The following is a 20,121-nucleotide window of genomic DNA, read 5'->3' as shown; positions in this document are numbered from 1 at the left end:
AGACTGGCAGAATGGGCAACAAAATGGCAGATGCACTTCAATGTCAGTAAGTGTAAAGTCATGCACATTGGGGCAAAAAATCAAAACTTTAGATATAGGCTGATGGGTTCTGAGCTGTCTGTGACAGATCAGGAGAGAGATCTTGGGGTGGTGGTGGAAGTCTATGAAAGTGTTGACCCAATGTGTGGCGGCAGTGAAGAAGGTCAATTCTATGCTTGGGATCATTAGGAAAGGTATTGAGAACAAAACGGCTAATATTATAATGCCGTTGTACAAATCTATGGTAAGGCCACACCTGGAGTATTGTGTCCAGTTCTGGTCGCCGCATCTCAAAAAAGACATAGTGGAAATGGAAAAGGTGCAAAAGAGAGCGACTAAGATGATTACGGGTCTGGGGCACCTTCCTTACGAGGAAAGGCTACAGCGTTTGGGCCTCTTCAGCCTAGAAAAGAGACGCCTGAGGGGGGACATGATTGAGACATACAAAATTATGCAGGGGATGGACAGAGTGGATAGGGAGATGTTCTTTACACTCTCACATAACACCAGAACCAGAGGACATCCACTAAAATTGAGTGTTCGGAGAGTTAGAACAGACAAGAGAAAATATTTCTTTACTCAGCGTGTGGTTGGTCTGTGGAACTCCTTGCCACAGGATGTGGTGACGGCGTCTGGCCTGGGCGCCTTTAAAAGGGGATTGGACAAGTTTCTGGAGGAAAAATCCATTACGGGGTACAAGCCATGATGTGTATGCGCAACCTCCTGATTTTAGAAATGGGTTATGTCAGAATGCCTGATGCAAGGGAGGGCACCAGGATGAGGTCTCTTGTTATCTGGTGTGCTCCCTGGGGCATTTGGTGGGCCGCTGTGAGATACAGGAAGCTGGACTAGATGGGCCTATGGCCTGATCCAGTGGGGTGTTCTTATGTTCATTTTTTCCCTATACCAGTTTACAGCCATTTTCTTTGTTTAGTGCAACCTATATGGACATAAAAGAACTGAAGTGCTAATGCTATTCCAACAAGTGCCTTTCCTTAAAGATATCCTTGTTAAAATGATTAGAAATGCATTGCTCCAAATGAACCAAACTCAAATGCCCGTCAAAATTTTGGCTTACCTCATATTTTCACTTCCTGCCCACTTGCCAGGCCAGAATGCCAGATGCAAGGGAGGGCACCAGGATGAGGTCTCTTGTTATCTGGTGTGCTCCCTGGGGCATTTGGTGGGCCGCTGTGAGATACAGGAAGCTGGACTAGATGGGCCTATGGCCTGATCCAGTGGGGCTGTTCTTATGTTCATTTTTTCCCTATACCAGTTTACAGCCATTTTCTTTGTTTAGTGCAACCTATATGGACATAAAAGAACTGAAGTGCTAATGCTATTCCAACAAGTGCCTTTCCTTAAAGATATCCTCGTTAAAATGATTAGAAATGCATTGCTCCAAATGAACCAAACTCAAATGCCCGTCAAAATTTTGGCTTACCTCATATTTTCACTTCCTGCCCACTTGCCAGGCCTAAGAGTTGCTATTAAAATGGATCATTAAAATACAGCAAACTTTGCTGAGGATCAGGGAAGCCTAATCTGACGCTATCCATATACACTGAGAAATGGGATAGGAGCAGGCCTTCAGTTCAGTTTAGATACCAGCTCAGCTGTGTCTTTATGTCTTTTATTTGCCCCTAAAACAAGGGCCCTCTTTCCTCTCTGTCTGAAATCTGACAGGCCTGATCCCTTGGAGAGGAAGTAGAATGCCTAAAAAAATGTCATGCTAAAAACAGACGTGAAAGGCAACAGAAGTGCAGCTGGATCTCCCATTGAGATCAAGGGGAAATGAAAACAGGTGGACTAACAAAAAGGAGCAAAATTTGTGATGAAATAGATGTGATTTTAACAAAAGAATATCTAAATGAATGAAGATTTAATTTTTACAACTTCAGTGGAATAGTGGGGGAAAAAACTCTTTTTCAGCCCTAGTAAATTCTGTCCCACCATCAAGGGCTGGCTGGCCCACCCCAATTGGCAGCCAGTAAAATCCCCCTTTTTTCATCTTCCTGCTAATATACTGAACAATATCTCAAACCAAGATAGATAAGTTTCCATGTTTGCTTTCCCTTCATAAGCACCTGAATTATTCCTGCAGTATGAGGCTGTCTGAGATACAAGAGCAGGAAAAGCCTGATCCCACCAGCTGAAGCTTTCCCCCAGCAGATATGACATATGAAAGCCTAGGAAGGCTTTTTCCTCCTGCATGGTCCCAAGCTAAACCTGATCTCCCTCCCATTCTGTCACTCTAGAGCTGACTGCGCTTTATTTTGCTTTGACTACTGCCAATTCTTTTCCCAGCATCTGTCCTGTTCCTGGGTCTTCTTCCAGTTTCTCACTCCCAGCATTGCTAGCTGGATAGACCATGTGTCATGATTCCTAGCTAGTAAATGCAATACTTCTCAATGCAGTCCAAGTCCAACAGCTGTACATGCACCTTGGGGACGTCTTCAACCAATCCTGACTGGGTATTCTGCAAGGTTGCACATGCTTTTACCCTGTGTATAAGTGGAATGAGCAAGGCTTCCCCCTCTGCCTCTGGTGATATCTATTGATAAAAGTCAATGTATTGGTGATTGTACAATGTTTTCTACGGATAGGAACACAATTTTTAAAAAAATGCAAATCCAACTATATAGTATTTTCAGCTAGATAGTGTACTAGATAACTTTAAAGAGATTTTTTCTTCTGCTTATTTTTCTGATTGACAGCAGAAAATTGTTATGTTTGTATGTTCAAATTATCCACTGGACTTCTTCCACCAAACTTAATTGGATTCTTTGGGGTGGGGGGGAGAAAAACAAAAGCTTTGCATATATGCCTGTGATTTTTGAATGCCTCTTGACACCATTTCCTTCCAAATTCCTGCGTGGTTCCAGTTCAGTCCATCTGGCAGTGTGGAATGCAATTTGGACTCAATCTGAGAATGTTATTTACATTTCTAATTTAGAGTGTTTCCAGCAACATGTGTGCAACTTCATCTTCTGAATGCATCTTTCACATTTATGCATTCTGGGTGGAGTGGAGAGAAAAGTGTTACTAGATCAATGGCTGGAAGATCGGGAAGAAGGGAATTGCTTTAATTAACTGGATTATAAATTCATAGAAGGCTTCTGTTAAAGCAATAAAACAAATTTTATTATACTTAACCGCTTGGTTGATTGATATTTTTATCCAGTTCTTAGCTGCAATAAAATGTGTATTGTATCTTTGCAGCTGTTTTTATCTCCCAAGCTCATATGCACACAGACGGAGATATTAAAAAGGTCCGAGCTGACTAGGGAATAGGGTTGCCATGTTTTGCAGTCCTGTTCCTGAATTTTTGCTGAACACAGATATTCAGCAGGTGGCAACTTCCCCATCATTTATCTTCATGACACAGAAAGCATCATTTCTAGACATTGAAGCAGGGCCAGTAAAAAAAAAAAGAGAGAGAATTTGAAGCACAAGTTCCAGTGTTTCTGCTTTTCCCTAATGTCAGTGGGGCTACATACTCTCAGAAACCTAGTGACAGCTGTTTCTCACCCTTCTTCCAATAAACTCAGAACAGTGTTCTGTCTTCACAACAATCCCATGAAGTACTTTAGTTTGGAAGATAGTGACTGGACAAGGTGTTGAGCCTGGCTTGTTCAAGGCTGAGTTCCATTATCCAGTCATAAGGATTTCTATAGAGGATTGAGCGCCCAATCCTATCCAATTTTCCAACACTGTGCAGCCACAATGCAGCCCCAAGGTAAGGGAACAAATGTTCCCATACCTTAATGAGCCCTCTGTGACTGCTGTCCCACCACAAGATGCAGGACATACCCCATTGGCACAGTTGCACTGGCATTGGAAAATTGCATAGGACTGGGCCCTTAGAGGGTAGACCAGCACCATTACAGAACAGAGTAAGGAACGTTAGGGACATAGTTCTTATTCTTGATACATTCACTAGGAATAAGGAATGAGGGTCAAGCATAGTCCATCCAGGCCCCAGTATAGCTCCTAATGATGCCTAATGCTTCTCAGCTATGTTCTCTTGACTAGAGACAGAAGCCAGAGGCTCTTCAACTCTCTCTCCCTAGCAGAACCTCAGAGGCTCTTTAAGAATTCTCCCAAGAGACACCAGTTGCTTGTTCTTGCTTGCAAGACAATTGACTGGCAGCTGCCTAAAGGAAGGGCTCTACCAAGCATGAGTTTGGGCTTGTACATAGTGAGTCAGCTGGAGAAGCCAATTGTATTGCTGATCTCCCAGCACTTGGAATTACCTAACTAAAGTAATTTTGGTATTATTTTTATTCTGTTAAGCCTGGATAAAGCTGGTGCACTCTCTCCTCCCTTCTCTGCAGGGCATCTTAGAAGTGTTTGTGATTCCATATAAAGATCTCAGAAATCGACTCCCACACAGGAACGCACTAGTGGGAATGTAAAAGTGCAAGGTTTGAAAACAGAATAAACATTTTGGAAACATAATCATCCTAATGATACTAGTTTGCATAACCACAAATTCAGTTTGTTCCAGTCCTGAAAATCTTGTTGAACAGACTGTGCATCCTATGATAAATACATTGCAACATTCAGATGTCTCTGATATTTCAGATGTCTCAGATATTTCCAAACGTTATTTATCAATTTTTATGGAAATTAAGATTGGAGGTGATGTTTCTTTCTGTGCAGAGGGGTTAAGAGGCATACAGACCAATCCTATCCACACTTTCCTGGGATTAAGCCCCATTGACTCTGATGGAACTTACTTCTGAGTAGACATGCATAGGATTGAGCTCATAGTCTCTAGTTTTGACTAACTGACCCATAAAGCCCAGTATTTTGTCAGAATGATTAATTACCTCTTGCACCGCTGATAAAGCAACATTGCTGGAAAAGATGTAGCAAAACAGGCTCATATATTTACCATTGGTGGGAGTGTCCTAAAATATATCAGTCAGACTGATTGCACACATTATAAAACTTTCAGTGTACTTTTTGCCCTTAGATCCTATGATACCATTACTGCATGAGGAAGCAATGCGATTGCTTCAGAGAGAGCTGATTGTCCTCCTTTTAGTCATGACAAAATTCCAAACCGCAACAGAGTGGAAAAATAGAGAGCCTCCTCGGATTCAAAGATGATATGACAAGATATGGGAAATATTAAGTATAGATGCAATTTTGCATCAATTGAAAGCTACAGTGAATCCTGGGTTTGATAATAATGTTATGGCTTAGAAAAATGGCTCCCAGGTCAAAATGTAATTAAGGGCCAAATCCTATCCAACTTTCCAGCACTGATGCAGCTTCAATACCACCCCAAGGTAAGGGAAGGGAGAGTCCCTTTTTCCGAAGGGACATGGAGAGAGCGGTGGGGGTGAGGATCAAGGATGACCTGATGCAACAGGGAGGAAAGGAGGGACTCAGCGGCCGAGGGCTCAGGAGGTGCGGACAAAAGAGAGTCGGACGCCCAGAGATGAGAACAGTAGGAAACCGCAAATAGGAAGAAGAGAGGCGGTATGAGATATAGAACACAGCACGAAGAAACCTGTCCCAGGCTCCTGTGGGGACCAACAGGTTCCAGGTACTTCAGATGCAAGAGGAGGAAGAGGCGATGGAGGGAGAAGAGGGTGTATTGGAATCGCGGAAGACCTGGTGAGGAGGTAGATGTGGTGTCAGCAGTGGCCCCTTTAAGGGTAAGGCCTGGGCATCCAGCAGAGTGTGCTGCACAGCTGCAGCCACTTGAAGGCAATAGGGCCCTCAGGGATATAAGGAGCACCTGAGGCAGGAAGGGTTTGTGGGTTGTAGAAGGAGTGCAGGTAGGAGAGGAGACTGACTGGGCTTATTGACTTTGGAATCGGACCTTGGACTGTGACTTGGTGTATTGACTTTGGACTTTGACTTGGATATCCTGACTGATTTGACTGACTTACTTACCTGGAACCTGACTGTAACTCAGCTTATTGGCTCTGGGCTCTGATTTGGCAACTTTAACTGATTGGACTGACTGGCTTGGAATCTGTGGACTGGGACTTGACTCTGACTTTCGCTTGCTGCACTTGTGAGTCTAACAAGGGAAACTAATCAGCCTTAAGTGGGCACAAGGCCCAGTGGGGAGGAGCTGTGGCAAGACAGAGGGTCAACACGAAGGATCTGAGGAATGGAGGAAAGAACGCACAGGTGAACAAAAGAAGACCAGGAAAAGGCAAAATGAGAAAGACCATTGCCAATCCCCCAGGGAGATGGGGACCTGGGAAGAAGACCCTAAGCCTCAAAGACCAAGAAATCAAGAAAGAAAGAAGGTGAGAAGGGACTTCCCGCCTCCAGAGGATGCGAAACAGAAGATTCTTGCAGACCTGTGGAAGGAGCGGGAGAGTAAATATAAGCATCTGGTTGAAACCAATAAATTCCTAAAGGTGTGGCAGGAGAAACTGAGAAAGAAACTCTCCACCGAAAATATCTTTGAGATCAAGAAGCTGGGAGCCAAAATAATGATCACCAATGCACAGTTGGCACGGCTAGAAGAGGAGACCACAAGGCTGGAGGAGGAGATAGAGAGGGGGACGGTGTCCAAATGACAGGTAGCCCGAAGGGAATTGCAGAGAGGAGAAGCGGCACTGGGAAAGGAAATCAATGCGATGGTGCAGAGAGAGAAGAGCCCCCCACCCTGTCCTCCTGATCCGCAGACAAAGGGGGTGGACTGAACTGACTTTTCAGACTGGGAAGCAGAAGGCCGCGCTTCAGCTGAACATAGGGCTACGCTTCAGGACCCGAACCCTGAGGAGGTAGAATTAATGGAGGTTCAAAGATCTGACCCGTCTGGTGCACACCACACAGTGCGACAGATGGAAACGGCACAGAGATAAGCAAACTGGACACATCAGACCTCGCCAAAGCCATAACAGTCAAATATATGATTTGAGTAGGATTTTTAGTAGTAATTTTTCATTGGAATTCTGTTATTTTATTATATTTTATATCAATGGCTCAGTTAAAATTAAAAATATTAACATGGAACGTGAGGGGTCTGAGACAACATGAGAGGAGAGAGGAAATTCTTGACGCCATGAATCGTCTGAATCATGACCTCGTGATCCTGCGGGAGCTAAATTTTAAGGGTGAAGAGGACAGGAGCAATGCTCAGAGGTTCTGGACGTGGGGACCATCCATTTGGTCCTATAAGACCGAGGGGACGGGAGGAGTGGCTATTCTAGCGTGAAACCGAGATGACCTGCAAATTCAGAGGTCAGTGGAAGTGGTCCTGGTCATCCTCGATTTTAACATCGTCGGGATGTGCACATCCAACTTTGTGCAATCTACAGCCCGATCCAGGCCGGACCTAGGAAAGAACTGTGGGCCAAACTCAAGGATTACGCAATCACCAACAGGTCCCTCATAGTCGCCGGAGACTGCAATAACGAGAATAGAAGACAGGCGTAATCTCAGAGATATGACAATGGGACTCCCGGCTAAAGATTGTCCTCTGACCCCGGAAGAAAGGAACCTAAATGCCTTTTTGCTTAATTTAGATTTAGAAGTTAAAGCGTTTTTAATTGATAACGGGTTAGATTTTTTTCCTTTAAGTTGCAGGAAAGTTTATATAAGTAATTTTCCACAGATGGGCAGACGGACGTTTTACTTACTATCACCTGATGGTGGCCAGCAGATAGACAGGGTGTGGACAGAGAAGGACTGGATGGTGCAATCTTGCAGGATAGAACTGACCCCTTGGTCAGATCATGGGTATAGATCCCTTCACAGATGAAGAGAATAATAGATGAATACAGCAGGGCCTCGGGAGCGGTGATAAATGAGGATAAAACCAAACGTTATTCTCTTGGGTCGAGGGGGAAAAACATAGAGGTGAGGGCCATGGGGGCTGTTTGATGAAACAGATGAAAGGAAACTAGAGGTTCAAAAGGTGGAATCTGTAAAAATTTTAGGTATAATTTTTGGACTGAAGCAAGAGGGTGGGAAGAGAACTGGAAACTGTGGGCCTCTAAGGTGGAGGAAAAACTGAAGAGGTGGAAAAAATGGAACTTGAACCTGTACCAGAGGGTGCGTTACATCAACGTGTATTGTGTTCCGGTGGCGTCCAATTTGGCGGCGATCTATCCCCCGCCAAAACTGGTGGTGGATAAGGTTACCCATCAGGTTTTTGTTTTCTTGTGGGGCACTGCCTTCTTCCCTCTTGCCCAAGCGATGGCATATAAGAAAGTGAAAGAAGGAGGACTAGGGGTTTGGGCCCTGGGACCTTTGTCCTTGGCGACCTTTGTCTTCTATAACTTTGGCAACTGGGCGAAATGGAGGCAGAGGCCGCAGGAAGGGGGAGCCTTTGCATCTGTATGAGCCCAATTCAGAGACACTTGGGAAAAGACAACCTGGGGACAGAAATGGTGGGCGAAAGAAGAGACGGGATATGTACTCACTCAGGCGATAAAACAATCTTTGCCGGAGTACATGAGGGAGGCGGTGACTCTGATGAAGGAGCTGGGGCTCTCGGCCAAGCTGTATAAAACCAGCGGGCTGGAAGGGAAACAACTCAAGCGTTACGTGTATGAAAAGACGGTACGGGAGTTTATCATGAGGCCTCACCAAGAGAAACAGCAAAGTAAGACGCACTGTTCCGCATACCTCTTGCAGGAGGAGGTGGCGCACAGTGCCTTTAGCGAGAAGAGAATCCCCTTTAGTTTATGGGAATTAAGGTGGAGGGCTTTCCATCAGGTCCTCAGGGTGGGAGCAGCAAACCCATGATTGCAAGAAGATTAGAAGAGGTGCAAGAGGCCGACCTGTTCTGGGTCAGGACCCTCTAGATCGGTAAGCGCCCCGCTGCTGATAGAAACAGTAGCCCATTTCATCCAAGAGTGTATGCCGGTGAAGGAGTTGTGTAGCGAGGGCCTTTAAGTGGCCCTAACTGGCCCAACAGGCCTGGGAGACTATCATCTCTGGGAAGGAGCCGGTGGGAGCTATGAGAGGACCCAAGAGGACAAGTAATACGGGACAACAGAGAGGAGGAGACGATAGGTGGGAGGTGCCTTGGGCTACGGTAAGATTGATAAATCTGTATGTTCTTTTTGCACTGGGCATTCAAAGGGGCAAAGAAATAAAGGAGAAAAAGTCCACCAACACGCAGGGATGGGTCCGCTTTGTGGTCTCCAGAGTATACGGCGTCGTGGCTTGCGAAAGGGTGAGAACCGGTAGAGACAGGTGGAAAAAATGTTGGGAGTGGTTAGATGGGGTGAATCCGCCTATAACGTGATGTATCTGTGTTCTAGATAAACAGTTGATGTAATGTGACTGTAGTTGAAAATGTAAAATGTGATTTCTTTCCTTTGTATTATTTATTGTAGTATGAAACTTTTTAAATAAAAATCTATATTTCCCAAGGTAAGGGAACAAACATTAACTTATTTTGAGGCGGTCTTCATGACTACCACCCCACCACAGGATACAGCACACACCCTATTGCAGCTTTCCAGCTGCATTGGTGCTGGAAAGTTAGAAAGGATTTGGTCCGGGCAGCCCAATCCTATACTTGGCGGCAACGCTAGGAGCAATGGTACCAAAATGGCTACTGCTGAATCCAGTGATACCACCGGGGCTGCCAAATGTCTCCTCAAGGGGGTCTTTTGTCCCCTTCTCCCGAGGAAAGCCAAGCTCCTCAATGGGGCTTCTCAGGTCTGCACGGCTATCCTGGAACACCTTCCCTCACCCCAAAAGTCCTTACTGCTGCCCAGAGCTCTTCCCTTGCTCCAGGCTACATCCATCCAGTGCTGAGCCCAGCACCGACTGGCACTGTGCTGGTGCTGGTACTCCCTACACGGAGAGTACCATAATGCTTTACAGCACATTTACGACACCCAGTGCTGGAGCCCAATCCTGAGCATGGCGGCGCCCGTGAACAATGTTACAAACGTGCCACAAGGCATATCAGCGACAGTTACCGCTGGGCTACCGGCTGTGCTAGCCCAGTGCCAGCCGGTGCTGGGCTACTGCCGGGCCAGCACGGGGTGGGTGCCCAGCCTCTGCTGCTTGGTGGTCTCACGGACCGCCAAGCTGCAGCACGGTAAGCAGGGGTGGGGAGGGGGGCAGGGAAGAGGCGTTCTGGGGAGGGGTGGCCAGTGGGGGGTGGGGAGAGGATGGGCGAGAGGTGTGCCGGGGGAGGAAGCAGGGAGCCAGGGTCCTGTCCTGAGAGGCAGGAGGCGGGATCCTGTCTGTTCATGCAGGGCTCAGTGCCCTACATGAATGGCTTTACCTTACCGCCAACGTTTTGGTAGGCAGTAAAGTGAGTAGCCCATTGCAGGACTGCTTCCCTTCCCCTTGAGAAAAAAATGAAAGTCCACTTCTCCCAAGGCGCCTTCTGAGGTAGGCTGAGGTGTGCAGGATCCGCTGCAGACGCACACCCTGGGCAGCTCAGGATTGGGCTGTCAGAGCCCAATCCTGAGCTGCCCGGAGCTCCCAGACCCGGTGGCTCCATGGAGGGCAGCCACCGGATCCTGTGCCTCCCGCGTTACTGCGGGAGGCTGCTCGGGGGAAGGGGATGTTCGTCCCCTTCCCCTGAATAAGGGGGGATAAGCCCCGCAATGGGACTACTTACTTTAGCGGCGACCAAAAGGTTACTGCTAAAGTAAAGGCACTCGTGTAGGGTGAGCAGACCTGCACGAGTGCCAAGGATCCTGCAGAGCTCAGCTCCGCAGATCTACCTCTCCCCCGCCCCCAACACGCCTCCCCCATGCCCCTGGCCACACCTCCCTCCTCTCCAGAATGCCTCCCCCACGCCTCCGGCCACGCCCCCGCCTTCTGTTCCATAGCCCGGTCTAGGGGACCACAGAGCTGTGGAACCCTGGCAACTGCCAGGTGCTAGCCCAGCGCCAGCTGGCGCTGGGCTAGCTCTGGTGGGAGCCCAGCGGTAAGCCCTGCAAATGTGCCTTATGGCACATTTGTGACAGGTCCACAGCACAGAGCCGTGCTGCAGACCTCAGGATTGGGCTCTCAGTCAGCTAACCAGAAATACAAAAGACCACTCAGATATTTTTCAATAGTACTTTATTGATTACAGGGTATATATTTGCTATGAAATTATTTTATGCATGTACGCAGACAAAACCTTTTGTTATACTTTTTGTTCCCGATGTTCTCATTCATTTTCTTGATTAAGTTAATTTCTATTTTCTGTTGTTCTAAATTATATGCCATAGACTGTTATTTATTTAAAAATGCAATGAATGCTTTCTAACCATTTTTAAAAAATGAGGGTTTTTTTAAAATCTGAAAAGATGTTTGTCAATGAGAAAAAGTAGTTCTAGAAAAAAGCATCATTTTGTTTGAGATGATTACATAAGAACATAAGAACAGCCCCACTGGATCAGGCCATAGGCCAATCTAGTTCAGCTTCCTGTATCTCACAGCGGCCCACCAAATGCCCCAGGGAGCGCACCAGATAACAAGAGACCTCATCCTGGTGCCCTCCCTTGCATCTGGCATTCTGACATAACCCATTTCTAAAATCAGGAGGTTGCGCATACACATCATGGCTTGTACCCCGTAATGGATTTTTCCTCCAGAAACTTGTCTAATCCCCTTTTAAAGGCGTCCAGGCCAGTTGCCATCACCACATCCTGTGGCAAGGAGTTCCACAGACCAACCACACGCTGAGTAAGCTCCTTGCCCTCCCTGGAAACACTCCAGTCCACCACTCTCCTCTCCTCTGCACTTCCACTTCCACCCCTTCCCTCTCCAGTTCAGGGAGTGGGAAGAGAAGCAGTGGAGGATAGTGACTGGGCAGCCCTTGGCACTCTGTTTCTTGAAGCTACCACATCACAGGTTATAAAGTTCCACAGACCAACCACACGCTGAGTAAAGAAATATTTTCTTTTGTCTGTTCTAACTCTCCCAACACTCAATTTTAGTGGATGTCCCCTGGTTCCGGTGTTATGTGAGAGTGTAAAGAGCATCTCCCTATCCACTCTGTCCATCCCCTGCATAATTTTGTATGTCTCAATCATGTCCCCCCTCAGGCGTCTCTTTTCTAGGTTGAAGAGGCCCAAACGCCGTAGCCTTTCCTCATAAGGAAGGTGCCCCAGCCCCATAATCATCTTAGTCGCTCTCTTTTGCACCTTTTCCATTTCCACTATGTCTTTTTTGAGATGCGGTGACCAGAACTGGACACAATACTCCAGGTGTGGCCTTACCATAGATTTGTACAACGTCATTATAATATTAGCCGTTTTGTTCTCAATACCTTTCCTAATGATCCCAAGCATAGATTGGTATCTCAAATATAATCTCAATGAGATTATATCTTCATAATCTGAAAAAAATTGAGATGATACACATATTTCAGCAAGCAGCATTTTAGGAGAGATATTACTCCCTTCTCTTTATCACACAGGGTGAAATACCTCTTATGAAGCTGGTACCTGCCATTTTTACAGGCATCTGTATTTCAGAATAAAACATCTTTAAAACATCTGCTATCCAACTGGGGAAAACATTTGATTTGATCAAAATGTTGTTAGTTGTTAAAACTAACCAATTATTCAATCAAACTTTGTATCCTATACTATTTGCTTACATGCCTAAACTGACTCATCCTGAAGGCTCATCCTAATCATTTACTTATTTATATAACGTTTTATCCCACATTTCCTTTTCACCTGAGAACTTCAAGATGGCTTACAATAATTTAATAGCAGCAACAACAACAAAAAACAGAATAAAAATACAAATCAGTAAGAAAATCAAAGAGCAAAAACACAGAGCAGCACTTCTCATATAACCAAAGTAGAGAAAGGCCAATATTCCAACCTGTGCTGGAACAGGTAGGCCAATTGACCTGTGCCAAATCCAGTGCAGGTAAGGAAGTGGCTGCTGCCCAAACTCGGAGTAAGGGGATATTTATTGAGATATTTATCCCTTCACCTCATGTTGTGAACCAGCCACCCCTATGGGGCTACTCAGATCTGTGCCAGCAAAATTGTTGGCACAGATCTGAGCAGTTCGGTATAACCTTGGGGTAGATCCTAACCATTGGGGGTTTAGGATCAGGCCTAAGTCACTGAGGCCTGTCCCACCCATTCCCAGGCCCAGTCTGCCCACTGGCCTGCCCTCCCGCACCTAAAAATGTCCCCATTCTGCCCTCTCGCCACCTTCTTCAACCCCTAGGCAGGCATAAACTTACCAGGTCGCACAGGGTCTGGATTCAGCTTCTCAGGCCAGCACTTGTTTCAGCTGACACTAAAGAAGATACAAATGTACTTTATGACACATTCGTAACACTTGCTCCAACCCATCTCCTCTTCTGGATGACGCCCTAAATCAAAGAAAAAAAACAGCACCAACACAGAACTTGACTAAAAGCTTGCTGGAACAGAAAATTTTTCACATATTTATGGAACACTAGAAAAAAAGAGACCTGCTCTAATCTCAAGAGGCAGGGAGTTCCATAGGAACCACCACTAACTTGGTTGAGAAATACCCTTTGAAAGAGGGTGCTCCTCTATTTAGCAGAGAGAGATTAACTGTTCCTATTCACAGCATCTTTTCCAATGGCTCTTTGGTGGTATTAATTGCATCTTTTCTTTTTTCTTGTGTATACACAAAGATGTCAACTCTTTCAATTCTTTTGTTATGTAGACTGCTTTGCAAACTTTTTTGTTCAAAGGTGGTACATAAATTTTTTTAAAAATAACTGTCTGGGTACTCTAGAAGGCACAGAGGGTGGAAAGAGGTTGTTGGGGAATAATTGCTGTAGCCCTTTGGTCTCCTCTCCTTTCACTTCCTCTCTGCCTTATTCACTTTCTTCCTTTTAAAATGGCAGAGTGGGAAGAAGGAGAAGAACAGCTTTGGTGAAGAAATACACTTGGAGAAGAGTGGACAAGAGTGGAGATTAGTATGGGAAGTGGCAGGGCAGATGTAGAGGAGGCACATGGGCATGGAAGAGATGGGGAAGATGTGGCAGTCCAGCAAGGTGGAGCTTGGACAGCGGGCCAAGGAGGTGCAGAGGAGATGGAGGGATATGTGGTATGAATATTGGTGGTGGCAGAGGAGACAATGCATTCTTTTGGGACTTCTGGAGGAAACATGGATTACACAATGCATTAAATGTCATCTTTGTGTCAGGCCCACCTGGGAGCAGCTGGTGCCAAGACCCAGCTGCTGCCCACAACTCTGACCTGACCATCCAGGAGCATTGTTGGATCCTGGAACACTCTCAGACTCAAAATCTGTTCCTTCCAGGGGAGTGCTATCCCATGCAGAATAAGCTGGCACTCCATCCCTAGGCCAGGTGACCAACAGCAGCTCTGTTGACCTCATCTGGACCATTATGGAGTCCAGAACTTGCAAAAGATCAAAGCCAGTGAGAAATGTCTACTGCTCCAATTCCATCTGTTGGTGAGGAATGCCTGAACTCCCGAGGACTGTACCAACACAGGGCTTGCTAGTGACTAGTTGCCGCCTTGTACTAAAAGGGAACTCCAGCCTTGCACCTGTGTGAGAGAACTGGCTTGTCTTTGTCCACAATAATGTTCAGCAGAGTTCAGCATAGCCACACTGCATGTACACATCAAGGCCTAAGACACAAGCATGTGCTTCTCTGTTTCACGGCATGAATCCCAGGAATAGCTGAAAAAGAAAGAAAGCAAGAGTGCCTCTGAGGACATGCAGAAGGCACGCAGCAGCCTGCGCTTCCTCAGAGGCACTCATGCTTTCTTTCCACTTCTGCTGTTTCTGGGATTCATGCCAACTCCGCTAGTAACTTCAGGCAACGCCGACACGCCTGGGACTAAAAAATACAGGGCAGAAAGTGGGCCTTATCAGATGCGGTGCCTGGCATCTCAGCAGCACCAGCCTTGGCTGGGACTCTTCCTCTCTCTCTCCTTTAGATGTGTTTCTCTGCCCCTCCTTGCCCAGGAGGAGGGAGGGAAGAGGGAGGGACCCAACACTTGTGCAGTGGGAACAGCTCACAGTGTTTACAGCTACTGCAAACTGAGAAGGAGCCAAAGCAGGCACGAGTCTGGTTTCTTGCTGCTGCTGCTGCCACCAGGCGACCATATGACCCCACCACTCCAGTCCATCCCCTCTCGATGTATGACCCCCAAGCCCTGAAATGGATGTCAGCTCTCTGGTTCCTCGTGCTGCAGCTGGCTGCTCTCCCTCTTGCCCCAGTGGCATCAGGTAGGTCCTGGACCCAGATCCGGGCTTTCCTGCTAACAACTTCCTCCCATTCTCCTCACTGCTTCCACTTGTGTCCTGCTCCTTCTAGGAATCTTGGGATGTAATGATGATGATGATGCCAATGCCAGATCAGATTGCAGGACCAGTCTACGACCATTGAATGGCACTGTCCGAATAAAAGACCCTCCTCAGTGGACTCCTGAAAGAAGAGGGGTGCCAGCTAGGCTAGGGCATCACTGAACTGTGAATGAATTGCTCAGGCTGGCACCTGTTGCAGTGCCAGGGCTGAGGCCTGGAATGGATGTCCTAACAAATGAGAATACTTCTCAGGGTGTATCTGTCACCAAGTCCACCTTCTAAAGAGGCAGGCACAACCTGCCAATACTGGACAAGCCTCCTAAACATAATTGAGCCCTGAGAAGTGAGAGTGAAAGAGAGAGGTGCCATCAGTGCTGGTGCCTGGATGATTGAAGCCCTTGGGCAAATCCCAGCCCACCCACTGACGGTGCATTGGGTGGGTGCATTGGGTGGGTGCACCATCAGTCAGACCCTGTCACTAGCACTGAGGGGTCAGGGATCAACCCGGCTAGATGTGCCCCCTAATGGGTGTGCGCCCTTGATAGCTGCCCAACCTGACCAACTTCTGGGTGCCATGCAGGGTGGACTGTAGTGGCATCCCCCCTATCTGTTTCAGGTCATACCCAATTATTCCTTAAGACATCCAATCAGGGCCGCATTAGAACTTTTTTGGGCCCTGGGCACTCCCCACTATAATAATATCAATATTAAAAATTATTTTTGATATGACTTAGATTTTTGTGGGCCCTAAAACTTTCATTTTTTTCTGATGTTAGAAAAAAATGAAAACATTTTCCTCAACCCTAAAGGTTCATTTTTTTTCTTCTGATTTTAAAAGATATTAAAACATTTTTGTGGGTCCTTAAAAGTATCATGCCTAATGGATAAGTCAGCCCTGCAACTAACATCTGGACACTCAGTCCTTCTGTGCACTAGTCTTATAAAGGTGCAGTCCCCTTCGGGGACCAAGTCCACAGCTTAGGAGTATTGCTGGATGAAGCCTCTCTCCTGGATGTTCAGGTGACAGCTGCGGCCTGTGGGACTTCCGCCTAGCTTTGGGTGGAACATCAGCCTGCATCCATTTCTGTCTCAAGCAAGCCTGGCTTGTTCATAGTTAAATGCAAGTTATGTCCTACAAACTACTGTCTTTCTACATGGGGATATCCTTAACCACACCCTGGAAATCTCAACTGATGCAAAATGCTGCAGTGAAAGTATTTGGGGGTAGGTGGGAGGATGGGGGGGGTAAGACTTTACAGTCATGCCACTGCTACCCCCACTGCTTTGGTTGCCAGTTTGTTTCCATACGCAATTGAAGATGCTGGGTATTACCTTTAAAATCCTAAAGGTCTGAGTAGAACACCCCATGCTGCAGAGGCTTACCCCAGGAAAAGGGATGAACATTCCCTAACCAAGGGAAGACCTCCACAACTGGCTGACCCCCTTTGCGTGATGCAGCAGTAGACTTTTTGGCACTGCTGCATCAGTGGGGGGATGGATAGGATTGTGCTCTCAGTCATGAGCCCTGTCCAGGGGATGGTGAATTTGAACCACCTGTCACCACCTCGCAGTAGAGCAGTTGCTCTCCCTCTCCCTCGCAAGTGCCCATTCGTTTTCATAGAAAAGTAGACTTTCACTGAATGTGTTTGAATTACATCCGCATTTCATTTTAAATCACCTTATTTTTAAGGGAACCTTAACGTTGCATTTTTAAAATCTTATTTTAAAGAATAGTGTGTTTCCATCCATCCTGCTGCCTACATTCCTCTTATTTCAGCAAAAGCAGGGTTGGCATCGCTCATGTGGTGATCTTTAAAGTTCTGTGCTGCCCCCAGCAGTAGATCTAAAAACAGTTTTTGGGACTAAGTGAAAAGAATAAAATTATGAAATACAGGTGCAGCCTATTTATCCATGGATTTTTTATCTTCTGATTTGTCTTAACGCAAATGGGGTGGGGGAACCGAGAGTCACACACACCTTTGCCTCCTTTGCCCTGCACTGGTGTCTCGCTCCATTTCCAGGCAGCCCAAAACACTGCAAAAAGGCTCTGCCTCGCCAGGCAGGGAAATAGCCCTGGAGCCCTGGAAGAGGTTCCCCTTGCAAAGGAACAGTAACACTCCTGGAGCCCCTGAGCCAGCAAAGAGGCTGAAGAGGGGAAGGGAGGGCTGAAAATCTCTGTAACTAGAACGCATGCTGCAAGATAGAGCTTGCGCTCTTTCTCGCTCATATGCTCTCACACAGGGGCAGGTGTGGTAGTAACAGAGGGGATTGCTTTAAAAAACCCAGGGAGTGTGTTTGCCAAATTCCCCCCCCCATTGAGATGGTGTAGGCAATCACTGACACAAGCAACCCCCCCCCCAATGGTGAACATAAGAACATAAGAACAGCCCCACTGGATCAGGCCATAGGCCCATCTAGTCCAGCTTCCTGGATCTCACAGCGGCCCACCAAATGCCCCAGGGAGCACACCAGATAACAAGAGACCTCATCCTGGTGCCCTCCCTTGCATCTGGCATTCTGACATAACCCATTTCTAAAATCAGGAGGTTGCGCATACACATCATGGCTTGTACCCGTAATGGATTTTCCCTCCAGAAACTTGTCCAATCCCCTTTTAAAGGCGTCCAGGCTAGACGCCATCACCACATCCTGTGGCAAGGAGTTCCACAGACCAACCACACGCTGAGTAAAGAAATATTTTCTTTAGTCTGTTCTAACTCTCCCAACACTCAATTTTAGTGGATGTCCCCTGGTTCTGGTGTTATGTGGTGCAGGCAATCACCGACACAAGCAAGCCTTCCCACCAAGCAAAGCATGAGATACAGCCTACAATCCTCTCCACACTTTCCTGGGAGTAAGCCCCATTGACTGGAATGGGGCTTACTTCCCATTGTTTTTTGTTTTAACAAAAAAAGTGTTTTTTGTTAATTGCACCAAGTCACAGAATGGAACTAACACAGATAAATAGGCTCCACCTGTAGTTTAACAAATCATTAGACAGATTCAGATGAATAAAAGATCTTTTAAGATGATTATTTCATCTTAATATTGTGTTATTAACAAGTTAATAACAACTTAATATGTGTTTAGAGTGGAACAAATACTATAATGATACAATCAAAGTGCTTGTAATTTCATAATAAGATTCAGATAGGTGGAATTGAGGTTGCTCTTTGTAGAGGTTTAGAGCTTTTGTAGGTTTCTTGGAGGAGATGCTTAATCCATGCAAGATAACTAGCTCTTCAAGCTGCAGTCTTGCAAATGACAACTTAATAAGATGCATTTAACCAGTCCCACCCACCATGCAATTTAAAGTAAGGCCCACATGGCATCTGGTGTGGTATAACTTGGGGCAGTTTGGACATTCCACACATACCCCAACTCTTGAGTATATGGGGCAGAACAGTGTGCTGGGAGGATGGAAGCTGTGTGCTCCCTCACTTATAATTATAAAATTGGAGAAGTCTGGTTGAACTTATCATCCAGATCAGCTCTACTGTTTGTTGCTGCTATTTTGATGCTGGGTTGGTGGTTTTTAAAATTCCTATACAATGGTTAAGTACATGAGCTATAAATCTGCTCTGACTGAAATTTCACCAAGTATCTTCATACAACTATCACCAACCAATCAAGTAACTTCACCAACAATCTTCAACCAATGGCATAGCTTCAACCAATGGGGGCAGGGAGCATTCCACCCTGGGTACCATCCTTGGGCGGGGGTGACACCACTAGTGAAAAAAATTGCAAAAATTGCTGTGGTTAGAAGTAAAACCATCATACTGTACACCATTGAATGTGTAATTTACAGCAGAATGCAATGGGAAAAAACCAGAGTGAAATATCCCCCTTCTATCAAAAGTTATGGCCAAAAAACCAGAAAAAAATACAACTGTCTTATGTAATAAAAAGCCTTCTTTAACTCAAAACAGACCAATGAGACTGATTATTCTAAGAGCCATGAGATGCTATTATGACCCAGCATGGAACCAATGAGGCATTAGTAAGGTTACACCCTGGGGGAGGTGACACAGGGATAGATCCAATGTTTGTGTTTGGGGGGGCATGAGTACTACCTTAACTCCAGAGGCCAGGTCAACCAGATGGTTAGACCTGGGCTCCCACCCGAACTTGAAACCCAGATCTACCTACCGGGTTGACTTGGGTTTCCATTGTGAGACTGCCCTCTGGGAGCCATCTCTTCCAGGCGGGTAGTCCTAGGCTCCTGCCTGGACTTGAAGCCCATTTCTACCTGCTGGGTAGACCTGGGCTCCCAGCCACTTCTTCCAGGCAGGTAGATCTGGGCTCCTGCCCAAACTTGAAGCCTAGAGCTCCATTCCAGGTAGACCTGGGCTCCCATTGTTAGACTGCCCTCTGGAGCCACCTCTTCCAGGTGGGCAGACCTGGGCTCCAGAAGCAGGGGAAGTAGGTTACTGAGTACTATGTGCATAGGAGTGATAGCAGGGGAGGGCACTGACATTCATCCATTGCTTGTGAGGAAATATCCACTTATTTATTTCCTGTAATTATTCTTATTCACTTCATGTTATGACTATTACTGTCTTTCAGCCTCACCTACCTCACAGGGTTGTTGTGAAGACGAAAAAGGGAAAAGAACCATGCACACCACCCTGAGCTCCTTAAAGGAAGGGTGGTATAAAAATATGAAAATAGTAATTAATGTATGGGGTGTCAAAAATTTATGACCCTGGGTATCAAATGACCTAGATACACCTCTGACCTCAGTCTTCCATTTGTGATATGTGGGTAACAGTGGCATATCAGGCAGGGTTGTGGTATGAAATATGAGATGCTTAGAACACTCAGGAAAAAGTATTATGACATTGGTGA

At 46.2% G+C, this 20,121-nt stretch overlaps 1 protein-coding gene across 1 annotated transcript in view; it reads left to right on the top strand.

Annotated features, from left to right (window-relative positions):
- Positions 1-15,048: 15,048 nt before the first annotated feature.
- Positions 15,049-20,121, top strand: part of IL20RA (interleukin 20 receptor subunit alpha) — a 36,365-nt gene continuing 31,292 nt past the window's right edge. The window contains exon 1 of the mRNA XM_066614947.1: positions 15,049-15,192. Within this exon, the coding sequence (XP_066471044.1) occupies positions 15,102-15,192 (91 nt within the window). The 5' untranslated portion in view covers positions 15,049-15,101. The remainder of the gene's footprint in view (positions 15,193-20,121) is intronic.

Source organism: Tiliqua scincoides, chromosome 1 (genome assembly GCF_035046505.1).
Source record: "Tiliqua scincoides isolate rTilSci1 chromosome 1, rTilSci1.hap2, whole genome shotgun sequence".
In the NCBI taxonomy this organism is placed as follows: domain Eukaryota; kingdom Metazoa; phylum Chordata; class Lepidosauria; order Squamata; family Scincidae; genus Tiliqua; species Tiliqua scincoides.
This window is presented reverse-complemented; position numbering and strand designations above follow the sequence as displayed.